The sequence below is a fragment of the Notothenia rossii genome (genome assembly GCF_949606895.1).
Source record: "Notothenia rossii genome assembly, chromosome: 11".
Lineage (NCBI taxonomy): Eukaryota > Metazoa > Chordata > Actinopteri > Perciformes > Nototheniidae > Notothenia > Notothenia rossii.
In genome coordinates this window covers 34,949,324-34,962,616 of record NC_136910.1, presented here as the reverse complement: position 1 = coordinate 34,962,616, position 13,293 = coordinate 34,949,324, and the positions used below count along the sequence as shown (strand labels likewise).

The 13,293-nt window shown below is 40.6% G+C and overlaps 1 protein-coding gene across 1 annotated transcript in view; it reads left to right on the top strand.

Annotated features, from left to right (window-relative positions):
• LOC307024272 (netrin receptor UNC5D-like) overlaps positions 1-13,293 on the top strand; it is a 208,726-nt gene that overhangs the window by 111,218 nt on the left and 84,215 nt on the right. The window contains exon 2 of the mRNA XM_079658261.1: positions 3,308-3,514. Within this exon, the coding sequence (XP_079514387.1) occupies positions 3,308-3,514 (207 nt within the window). The remainder of the gene's footprint in view (positions 1-3,307; positions 3,515-13,293) is intronic.

Below are 13,293 nucleotides of genomic sequence, written 5' to 3'. Positions count from 1 at the left end.
TGCCTGGCTGCTGCCTTCAGTCTCTCCAAATCACGAGTGTGCTGGAGCAAAAGTCATCCTTCTCTGTGTGAAGCAGCCTGTGCTACCACCCAAAGGCTTTAGCAATTTAGTCCAGTCAGCTAGGGGCTCCTTCCTCTTCATTTCTTTTAGAATTCCCACTAAAAGCTATGAATACATTGAACTGACAGAAGAGACCCATTGCTTTTAATTTTGCATGTGAGGAGATGGAGCTTTTGCCGCACTTGAGGAGATTCCAACGTTTCATTTAAGGTTGCAACACACTACTCAGATATTGTACTGAGGAAAAAGTAAAAGTACCAGTGTTTGAATACTCGGTTGCAAGTAAAAGTCCTGCATTCAAAATGTTCCTCAAGTAAAAGTAGAAAAGTATTATCATCAAAATATAGTGAAAGTAGCGACAGTAAAAGTAGCCATTGTGCAGATTGGTCCATTTCAGAATAATATATATTAAATGTTTTATAATGACTGGAGGCGTGTGGCGCAGTGGATAGAGCCAGTGGATAGAGCCTTCAAACCCCACTGCAGTCAGCATGTCGTTGTGTCCCTGAGACACTTCACCCCAGATTGCTCCTGTGGGGATTGCCCACAGTATTGAGTATGTAAGTCGCTTTGGATAGAAGCGTCTAACAAGTGACATGTAATGTAATGTAATTGATCATGAAAGTGTTCTCAAAGCTGGTAAAGGTGCAGCTAGTTTGAATGACTTTGTATACTGCAGGGTAGTTTGTGAATTTACTCCAGGTGGAACTAAAGTCGGATTTAACACTTGATTATATTTCACAACATGCATCCAAATGTAGTGGAGTGAAATTACACGATTTACCTCTGAATTCTAGTGGAGTAAAAGTGCAACAAATGTAATTACTCATGTAAAGTACAAGTTAGCAGCCTGTGTGTTTCTTCCAGGGCTAAAGTTTGTTAGTGTGCGACACAGGCAGAGAGCGGATGTTTGATAGAGCCATCACTCAGCCCTTTGGCAGCGATATCTTGTTTTCCCCTCAAACTGGGCTCGATGTATCTGTGCCCCACGTGTGTTATTGCCGGGCGGAGGCAATGGCTGTAGATCACCGTGAAAACTGTGGAAGAGGGGGGGGGGGCGGTCTGCTGAATGACAGCGGAGCAGCATATTGAGGAGACATATTGTTGTTCGGCCCTTCCTGGGAACATGAGGGAGAACCAATAACAGTGTCAGCTCATTTCCATGTTTGTGCTTACTACGAGGTGCACAGCTGGGGGGGCATCCTTATAGACCCTGCCTGCTGTTGCACTTTGTGATCTATATTCAGCCATTTCAGAGAGAACGCTTCGCTCTTCCAGTTAAGTGCTTGTGTTTCCCCCTTGAGTCACATGTCCCACCACCAGCCTGAGGTTAAATCACACCAGAGTGTCTTTCCTTGTGTCCCGCTTAATATGTCTGCTGCAATTCTATCCCACCTGCTAAATAAAAAATGAACAGACAGGTACCTCTGAAATAAAGCCGGTAATGCTTTACTAAAACCTTGCCCCTGTTGACGTTGTTATTTAAGGTATTAGCAGCCGTGGAATTAAACTGTCATGTTGGCAAGGATTGAAATAATACCTGATCTTTTAACAAATGAGTCATTACTTGGAGGGTTGGGGTTTTGTTTGACAGCTGTTTATTCATGTTCCCATCTATCATATCCGGGGTGCGCACTCACGTCTATGTTTTGCATCTATCCAAACACAAACACACCATGTCATTGCTCCGTGTGCAAAACAAATTGGAGTCCTCTCTTTACAAGAAAAGCTTGCCTGGGGCTAGTCATTTTGAAATTAAAAGCATGTCTCTTTGTTCAGCCCGGGTTCCAGGAACGGGGGGGAGAACATGTCGCGTTGAGAGGAGCACTGAGTTTGTTCTGTGATTTTCACAGGCAGGGAATCAGGGAGTCTTTTATCTGTTCTCCTCAATCAGCAGACATCCACCAGGAAAGGTAGGAGGATTAGATTAGCTGGAGAGAGAAAGAGAGAGTGGGTTCTCTAATCCTGATGGGGTTTTCGGAGGTACACCCATCACTGTGGAGGAGCATGAAGTGGGGAGTTGGGATCAGGGGGGCGAGCGCGGGACGGTTTGCCTCACTAAACCCTTCACACTTGCATGAAAGAGGTTCCAGCAAACTAGGGGATTAGACGGAGTGTAATTACACTTTCGGGGCCTCAGAAGTGGCAAAACGTGCGCTGACTGGAACACACCTCAGACGGGGAGAGAAGAAGGGAGTATTGCCTGTTAAATGTGATGCCAATGTGTTGTCGGTGAATTCTTCAAATGAATTAAGCGTCTCTAGTGAACACCAACATCTGAGAGATCAAAGGAGTCTTTATGGACAGCAGATCTGTCTGAGCAGCATACGGACATCTCTATCTCGTTGAATTTTGATTTTAATTTTTATTCCAATGATTTGCACTACTTTTTGTTTTGTTTCTGTTCATGTCACACCTTTCTATTGCACAGAGGTTGTCAAAACAAACGTATACATAGCTAAAGCAGGATTACATTGTGATTAAGAAATGCTGCACTTTTCAGGTCCTGTCGCTTCCATTATCCCTTGAAAAATTCCATAGAAATTAGGATGTCTTGTTACCATCCAACAGAACAGTTTTTTTTTGTTTTTACTGTGGCTAATTGTAACCATAAAAAGAAAAATATTGAACCAACTGTGCAATGAGATCACTCTTACCCAGTGCTTCAGAATGCTGACACCTCACATGTCAAACATTTTAGTTATAAGCACACATACACTAATTAAAAAACAAACAAAGATGCATTTTTTATCATAAATGTTTTGCAAATGTGCAAAATCTAGTGTAGCCTAGCTCCCTGTGAAAATAAAATATTGAACATCGTGTGTATCTGGAGGATTTGTTGTTCAGTGCTTTCTGTAAATTATTGTATTGCAATGCTGTGGCAGAGAATAGACGGCGGGTGGGGGCGGGTGATGTTGTGTTGTTGTGTTATTTCTCACGTTGTGTTCCAAAACAATTTGTTTGAGGGAGGCGTCGCTGTAAGGAGTAATGGCTGCTAGTTGGGTCTGGTTGCAGGGGGGAGAGAGACAGTGAGGGATGGGGGAGGCTGGGGGAAGACAGAGAGTGGGCTAGTTGTGAGGTGTTTCTGTGTGTGTCGAAAACAACATTTCACTGCAGGGTTAGTTGACAGGAAAGGAATCCAAGATGGTTTAAATCAGCCATCTTGCTGTTGTGGATAAATAATTACCACTCAATTCCTTGTCTGTTCATTTTGAGCCTAAGCTCTTTCTCGTTTATTCTCCAGGCCCCCGAGGGGAAGCCCTGCAACATGGCCAGTCCGGGACCCTGCCTCACTTCCTGGAGGAGCCGGTTGATGCTTACATCATCAAGAGCAACCCCATCAAGCTCCGGTGCCAAGCCCGGCCCGCTCTCCAGATCTTCTTCAAGTGCAACGGAGAATGGGTCCACCAGAGCCAGCACCTGTCTCAGGAGCACACTGACATGGGGACAGGTACAGCACACACTCACTGACCCACACACATACCAGGCACCAGCTGAACAGGTTAGAGGGGCAGGAGCTAAACATTAATCAAAGGGCACGCCTGCACTTCTTGTTACTAATGAAATAAATATATGCCTGGTCCAACTTTTGTGACAGTGTTAAAGGGGTATTTAAATGTATATATTAAAAACAAACCAATGAGGTTAGGTTAAAACACGGCTACATTACAGTAAATGAACCGGGTCACAATGGGTGAATCACACAGCCAATCAGAATGCATATTCTGCAATACCGTAAGCGGGTTTAGACTACACACGCTAGTCAGACCCGAGAATATGTGTTGATTTGAAAAAAAGGGCCCTTCTCTAATAGAAGGGCAAACGGGCAGGTGGTCCTTTAAGGTCTATCTGTATTAGTGCCTGGGCTTTACAGAAAAACATACATTTTCCAACTTGTATTTACATTCCCATCAAGCCTTCTTCCTGACACTTTGAGTTATGAGGCTTCATTCCCATCTCTGATAGGAAGGACTGAAGTCTTAAGAATGAACTTTGCAAATGGGGGCTTTATGACAATGCGGCTACGTCCAACCCTGCAAATATATTAGCCTCATTTCGGCACTGAGTGTCACATTTGATCTAAGACTGAAATGACAACTTTTAGACCATGAAAGGGACACACTTGTTCAATTTCAGGATTTGACTTTGAACTCCGTATGGTGTCTTCTACTGATGCAACTTGCTGAAATGCAGTTGTTGTTATTTTAACTTCGAATTAAAACCACAAAGAAAAATGTCCCTTTTTTCTGAATCCCCTTTTGTCTGTTTTATATTGCATCATGTCACAGTGGGTATTAAGTATCTCATGAATGCACTTTGGTATACAGCATATTGGCAGAAAGAAAATAATACAAAAGCCAAATGATACCTTATCTTTCCTTTAAGTTTAAAAAAGTATTGTAAAAAAAGTATAGCTAGATTTCTGTTTTATTGTGGTTTTATCTAGTATCCATGTGAGCAGAAAACATAAAACTATTAGCTACACAACTGACAAGGACTAGGTCTGCAGTGAAGGTCAGATATTCATAATTTAATGAAATGATGAGTTGCAGAAGCAGGTCACGATGGAGGCCCGATGTTTACGAGCCTGCCTTGGCCGCAATTACAGTGTTGATGCTTCACTTAACACAGCACCAATCAATATCACCCTCCAGAGTTAACAATGGACCGCTACATTTTTACTGCTCCTGTTCCTCATCCATAGCTCTGCTTCCTTCTGGCTCCTTATCACCTTTCATATCTGATTCCACTGGGACAGACAAAAGGGAAGTGAAATACAGAGGGGAAGGACTAAGAGATCAAATTGAAAGCTGAAAAGGAGAGCTCTTGAAATTCAACTTGTACTAGCATCTCATCCGACGAGAATGTGTTCTTCACTAGCTCTTGGAATATGTGAAAAAATCAAGTGCAAGTAATAGCTTTGTTTATTGTAACCTTGACCTATGCTTGAAAGATTTCCAAATAGACTAAAAACTCTTGAAGTATGGATTTGTGAGTGGTTCCGCAAGCATGAATACCTCAGTATCCAGTTGAAGTGTTAGACTGTAAAAGTTCCCGGTAAGTTTCGTGTATTCTATTCTGAGGTGTGCTGCCTGTTTACCAACACTTCATACTGTTACTGTAGTGTCGGTGCTTAAAGATAAAGTGACAATGTTACAGACAGACAGCCAACTCTTGCAAAGTTACAATTTAATGATGGCATACAAAAACATGTTGTGATGTTTGTGGAGACACTGGTAGAGGCTGCCTTCATAAACTCACGTCTCTATCCTCCTGCCAATCATGTACCATATTATTTAAAGTTAGACTCTATGCATTGTATCCTCTCCTTGAAACATTTCTTGAAACCAGTGACAGCAATATCTTTCCGACCTTAGCATAGCAGTTTTTGTTTTTTAATATATGTCTTTTAAATCATAAAGATTGACTCAATCAAAATGTACATCTTCTTTGTTATTTATTGAGCTTTAAAGCAAATTGATATGATTCGATATTAAACAAACTAATTATAGTAGATTAACTACATTATTAAAAAGTGAACAGTAACTTACAATAACACGGGAATAATAAACGGAGCGCTCTCTCCCTCTCCTGACAGCCCGTCAGTATCATGCAGCTCGCGGATCAGTAATGAGTCACCCGACAATAAAACTAAACATATCCAGTGGTGTTTCTATATGTACAAAAGTGGTGGGGCACAGAAAACTTAGATGTCTATATATAAGCTTCTGCAGTGAGGTTCATGGCTGGTGAGGCACTGGCACTGACTCTTCAGGTTTACAAATATAATATTTTGACCTAAATCAAAATATAATATTATTTTCAAAAGCTTTTTTTGTCTGATGATTCGATTAATTTTAAACAGACAGTTCAACAAAAGGATACCCAAAAAAAGTAATTTTATCATTTAAATATTGAATTGTTCTCTCTTAGTAAGATCCCATTTTCAATAAAATTGCGGTCTTACCTTGACTTGAAGATGAAGTCCATTTTTGGCTATCTTTCTGGACAAAAATCTCTATTACTTGTTTGTAAAAGTCCTCCTTATCTTGTTGTAGTTTCAAAAGTCTATCATAAATCTAATCGATAGATTTATGATTCGAAAATTATAAAAGTAGGGTAGACATGTGGATATTATCCGGCTGAACAAAACGTGCTTTTATCTAACAGGTACGTTTCCCGCAGATCTTATTTTGAGCTATTTTCTAACATCTTATGGAGAAATCTCATTGCTATTTGTGGAGGGAACCCATGCGCAGCTTACTTCCTGGTTTTGGGATGCGTCTCTCTCCTCCTCTTCACACACCACACTTTTCGCGGCACACGTACTTACAGCCAATCAGCTCTGAATGATGTGAGATGACGTATGGCGGGGATGGCAGCACTATGCCCCTATGGTCATAATTTTTTTGCCACACACATTAAATAGGAAAATACTCTGAGCATGCACAGTGTAGTTTTTACAGTCACCGTTCACTTAGACAGTGAGAGGGAGGGCATGATCGGGTTTGTCCCACATGGCTCTAAACAGCTCAATAGGCACACACTGTAGACACTAATTAGAAGAACTCAGACTAAAACAGCAATATACAGACGAATCAGATGATTAAACATGATCTTAAAATATATTTTATATATTTTTTATTTTTTATTTTTTATTTTTTTGTAATCATTATTTTTAATACTTTCTGCTGACACTAGGTGCGGGATGTGCCCCACCTGCCCCTAATGACCAGTCGCCACTGAACATATCTAACTAGTTTAGGTAGGCTACTGTAGTGTGTGTTTTGCTCTGCTCACCGCTGCATGTGATCATGCAGAGCTGCGTGTCGACTCGTCAGCAGCAGCTGATCCCTCTCTCCCGTCAGATTCGATCAGATCTAGCTACTGAAAGCGATGTCAGGCGCCTTAGCTGAGATGTATATATTTCCACATTTTAACAGTGCAATTAAAAAGTATAAATATAGTATAAGAATGCAATTCGCCTTTATTGATAGCATACATTTAGGGGGGGGGGGAAATAAATATATATATATATTTATCCCAGTGGCGAACCGTCAGGGCCTTCAAGGTATTCAGAGAATACCCTGATAACTCAGATAAAAGAAATACATTTATCGATTTAATTATATAAATACTATTTAATAAAATGTAATAAAATGTAAATACATTTTATAAATGAGAATCGTATCTGTGTTGTTGATCTGTAATAAACAGTGTTACGTTGATTTGTTTGTCCTTCTCCGACCTTGCACTACGCATTTTAGAAAAGAAATGCAACCAATCAGATCTGTTTCTGCTTCTGTGGGTATTCTGTATCCTTGATAGAAGGCCGTGGTCATTGAAATGAATGAGAGCGAACACTCCAATCATATATTGATTTGTAGCCAATGGGCGTATTCTTTCGGAGTTTCCCACGGTGCAGGGTATGCTAGAAGGCCCGTTAGTTCTGACGGTTCTGACAGGTGCGAGACACAGGATATAGATGGGACGTAACAATTCATTTTCTGTTTTATTTGTTTTAACGTTGACATGGCAACAGGTGAAGAAGATGTTGTTGCGGAATTATTGTCGGTTCCTTTTTCAAGACGACAATTCACTGAAAAGACGGATATTGTAAAAAAAGGGCGCCCAACGCCTGAAAATCTGGAGCTGAATCAATTTGCTAAAGGCTATGTTCGCCATTTCCAGGCTAGCAACTGGGAAAGATACCCGTGGCTTACGGGCTCAGTTAGTCACAAAAGGCTCTACTGCTGGGAGTGCTTGCTTTTTGGGACCGAAAAGGGGGGATGGAATTGGAAAGGCTCCGATTATCTGAGCTGTTTAACCAAGGCTGCACAAAAACACCAAAACACAGCAGGGCATCTTAAGGCAACGGTCACCATGAAGACTTTTGGAGACACAAGGATTGATCTACAGCTGGACGAACAGAGACGTAGAGAAACGATCATTCACAACGAAAAGGTGAACAAAAATCGGTAGATTTTGAAACGTCTGATCCACTGTGTGATTTTCCTTGGGAAACAGGAGTTACCTTTCAGGGGCCATGATGAGAGCAGAGAATCAGCCAATCGAGGTAATTACCTGGAGCTGCTTACAGCAGAATATGATCCAGACTTGCACTACCATTTGTCCACTTCTAAGGTGTTCATTGGAACCTCGAGTCAAATACAGAACGACTTGATAAGTGCTGTGGCCGAAGTGATGGGTGAGACCATCAAAGAGGAAATAAGTAAAGCACCCTTCGTAGCTTTACTGCTGGATGAAACAACAGATGTCAGCAATGTTGCACAGTTATCGTTTGTTCTTCGGTTTGTAACAGACAGTGGCGTAAAAGAGAGGTTCGTCAAATTTGAGGATGTGACAGGGAAGAAACGGGCAGAGGATGTAGCAGCCATGGCCCTCGGTTTCTTGGAGGAACATGGATGCATGGACAAACTTGTAGCCCAGTGCTATGACGGTGCTGCCGTTATGGCATCGGGGCTGAACGGAGTCCAAGCCAAGGTCAAGGAAAAAATCCCACTGGCACTTTTCATACACTGTTATGCACATGCCCTTAATTTGGTTTTATCTCAAGGTGTAGTTAAAATTAAAGAATGCAGAATTTGCTTCTCACACCTTTCTGGCCTGGCTGCGTTCTTTTCTAGATCGCCAAAACGAACGCAGCTGCTTGATGAAATATGCCAGAAGCGACTGCCACGAGTGGCACCAACCAGGTGGAATTTTACATCAAGATTGGTGTGCACTGTCTTTGAAAAGAAGGATGCTCTTAAGGATCTGTTTGACTACATAGTTGAACACCACGAGGAATTTGATGATGCTGCCATTCTCAGTGCTGATGGCTACCTATCAAACCTGGGCAACTATGAATTTGGATTTTTCCTTTCAACTTTTAACGAGTTATTTGCGCATGCAGATGTGCTCTTCGACATCTTACAGAACAAGTCATTCGACATGCAGTTTTGTCTGACAAGGCTGGAAGACTTTTGAATTTGCATTGAAGGGCAGAGGGATCGTTTTGAGGCGGGGGGGCGTGTGTGTCTACAGAAGGTCCAGTTGTGATAGACACGCTTCGCCACTGATATATCCGAATAACGAAATTGAAAACCGAATAGTAGGCCAACGACCGAATATTCGGATATTCGGGTACAGCCCTAAACAGCACATGAATGCAGCACCAATACCCTATCTTGCAATGATAAACGGGCCATATTAATATTTGTATTTCGTGCCTCCATTGTGATATGTTTACATGCTTTAATGTACAACAAGTACTTATTTTGTCTTTCTTTTCAAAGCACAATTGTTACATAGTGATGTAACTATGTTACTGAAGTAAACAAAGGAGTCCAATTGAGGGATTTCAGGCAGGGATCTCCCTCTGGCGTGAACTTTGGGATTTTAATCTTTGCAGATCATTTACATTAATACAAACTGATATAACACACTACAAGAGACGGAAAACCCCAAAAAGCACAAGAGGGTCAGTTTAAGATTTAAACATATTTGATTTACTCTCCATGGTCAGGATCTGCTCCAACATGTAATTAGTTCTGCCGTGGCCCATGCCTCAGCCTTCCCTTACACTTCTAAGTGTCACGATAATCAGGCCAGTAGCACTTCTGTAATCCTGACAGAAAAACTGAGATGAAAACAATTGTTTGCCGGAGGTCATCGCCTCACAATAGAAGTGTTTATCACATATGTTTCTTCTGCATCAGTTATTGCAAGTGTACATGTTACCATAATACATTTGGCTCAAACACAAATCACTGCAAGAGCCTCAGTTACAGTAGTTGCATTTTTACTTTTTCAGTTCAGGGTGAGGCTTTTTGATTGTAACAGTTTATTAACCTAATAAAACATAATGGAGCAATGGAATGAATGCGGTATTCATGGTAAGTCTGTTTTTTTTCTCTGTGCAGGAATCCAGGGTTAACTATTCAATATAATGATATTTTGTATTGTAAGATATATAAGATACAAGTGAGATTTCAGTGCTTAGCATTGAAATCAGACACAGGATGTGGCTAATTAAAAATTGAATTAAAAAGTTTAGTGCCTACCAAGAAGATAAACTACAAAATGTACGTGATCTGTGGTCCTCTGGCATGACATAAGAATTTCTAGAAATTGTTACAGCTACTTTATTGGATTGAAAGGAGAGAAACAGTGTTTAACAAAATGTCCCCAAATGAATGCCAATATCAGTGGATTTTTAAAAACATTAGACTCAGCCATCTTTAACAGCCCACACTTGGATGTGACTGCACTCTCAAGCAGCCTCCCTCTGAAAGCAGTAAATAGCTTCAAATGTTAACATTACCGTTGCTTAACACATCATGTGTGCATAGGGAAGATGTCCGTTCAAGCATGGCATCATTTTAGGACCAAATGAGTGATTTCATATCCCTTTTCCATCTAACATAAAATGAATGGAAATCTAAAATGATTCACCTTTGATGTGTTTTGCTTTCAGGCCTTTCTCCATTACAGGTGTTTTTTTTTTTTTCATTGTAACTGAAATGGGAAAGTAATAGCCAGCAGCAATACTAGCCATCCTTTTATGACTTTATGAGAAAATAAATGCACAACTGTGAAATTATTTTTCGGGACATTTTGTTCGAAGTTTAGGGATGTGTAAAAAGAATACCTCAAAATACTAAAATTCCCTTCTTTAATTGCAAAAGGTTGAAAGAAAAAGGATGAAAACCACTTGGGCTCAGCAGCTCCATCCCAAAGTAACACCTTCTTTCTCTTGCACACCACCATATTCATTAATTACACAAATCTATTCAGTGTTTACACATGAACATACAGTTTGTATAAAGCCATCTGCCTGTCTAGATTAAATGAATGAACAGTATTTTTCTATCTACATAAAGCTTTTGTCGTCACCTTCATGTTTATTTAATTTCATTTATCCCAATTCATTCATTGAAATCTGTCAAGGCAGGGTAGAGCAGCATAAATACATTTTTAAAAAAGTGAATCCTTAAATGCCTCCTATAACATCATAGCAATCAGCATCAAAGTGAAAGCATGAAATTAAGAGAATGAACCCTAAAATAAAAAGGACGTTTATAGAACAATTTAAAAGCACAGGGAATAAAGGACATGTCTCTTGGTTCTACTCGTGGGCAATACGAATTCTCAGCGTCGACGAAGCGAGTAAGTGGGTGTCGAGGCTGCAGGCAGAAACCTGTGCGGGGGGGATGAACTGTCCTTGAGTATTTGAGAGGGTGGCTTCATCAAGCCTTTCACTCTGATAGAAGAAAAGCAGACAGAAGGCCGGTGATCCTGCTGTCTATTATTTTACCCTCTCCAGCAGATACTCAAGGACTGGACCAAGAAGGTCAGGTCTAATTTGTTTTAGACTGTTGTGATAATCTGGCTTTCACATTTTTTGAAAGCATTTTTGTAGGGCGTTCAATGCTTTTATTGGACCTCAGTTTTGAGTGAAATGTCTTAAAGGGGCCCTGTTATGCATGTTGGGTTTTTCTATTTCCTGCAGGGTGTGAAATAGGTTTCTGTGCATGTAAATGGTCTTCAAAGGCTAAAATCCCTGTGTTCCCTCCAGAGGGAGTTTCTCTCCCACACACTCCCCCCCTGCTTGAAACGTCTCGATTGGACTCCTTTGTTTACTTCCGTATATAACATTTGACATATCACTATGTTACACTCACACTTCTATTGGCTAGCACTCCAACAAATTGTACATGAAAGGCTAAGGGGCAGGACATGTCTAAGAGGTTGACCGACCACAACAGAACCGGCCAGCTAACCAATCAGAGCAGACTGAGCTCATGTGAAACATGTCACAGTAGAGGCAGAAAATACAAATATGAACCTGAGAATGAGCATACTGTAACTAAATGTACTGATGAAATAAGTGCGATAGCATTTATTTTTCCTCACAGAATAAATGATAACAGCAATGGTGATCATATTCTTCTACAGATCTTATTTTGTCTTTTGGGTTGACAACACTAATGATATTCCCATCGCTCCATAAATTCCCATACATGCTGTAGGAAGAGGGTGAACATGGTGGACACACGCCTGCCAACTTTCACACATTGACTGTCAGATGCAACCAATTGACACCTTTCCCTTACGCCACATGTCACTATTTTTACACGAAGAAAAACATATTCATAGCAGATAACTTGGCCTAGCCGGATACTTGCTGCATAATTATCTTTAAAATAAACAACTGAAAATGCTGAAACTTATGTAGAAATAATTACAGCAATAAAAAGGATATGATACATATTGAGCATATTCAAACCTGCAACAATCTCAGCAGCTGCTGAAAACTCAAAAGAAAGCCATTTCTTAAATATGCACACAAATAAGGGCTGATTACTACTTTATGGTGTTTTATTGGGCACATTATTAATGAGGCACCATGTTTCAGTTACATCATGTCCGTCCTGTTAATCAGAAGCTGTCAAAACGTTCTCTGCACAGAGCCTTTGTTTTAAAAGTGAATTGCAGCTCTGCGCACAGGAGGAAACTCACTCTTTCTTATTGGAGGCAAGTGACTTCCACCATTTGCATTTAAAACATGCCACACACTCTTTTGTTAGTTGTGTGGGCCCTGGTCCACCTCTGGAGGGGATCAGAAGGAAAAGTCCTGAGGGAGGTGTTAGAGGGAGATGTTTCCTGTAGCTGTGTGAACTGTTTTCAGTGCCACCGTCTCAAACACGCCTGTTGTAAAATATAAAGTTAACCAAAACAACACTTTTAATTGACAGGGAGAGGTAATTTCTGATGCTTGTTGCACAAAATGTAACCACTAATCAGATGGGTGATTGTGGCTTGACAGTGTGCAACATCCCTCCAGTTTGAGACTACAGATGGAATAGATACCTGCTGCCTTCAGATGGCTGTAAAGGAAGCTCATTAGCATATTTCACTGACTGGCATTTATTTATTATACCTAAAAACACATATTACCAAACGTGTCCACATTTTCAGATTCATATTTCCGTTCATGCAGCAATAACAGTATATGTGCCATCTCAGGAATACAGTTCATCAAAATATGAATTATTGAAAAGCATCATAAAACCAACAAAGACAATTCTGTGAGTTTCAATGTGTATTGAGCTCAGGGTGATGCATCTCAATAAATGTAGCTCTGATGTCTGAAATTTGGCAAGTTTTGTGAAGTTGCCTGCAAAACTTTTGAAACAAAATGCCTTCAGTATGAGGAGTGATGAC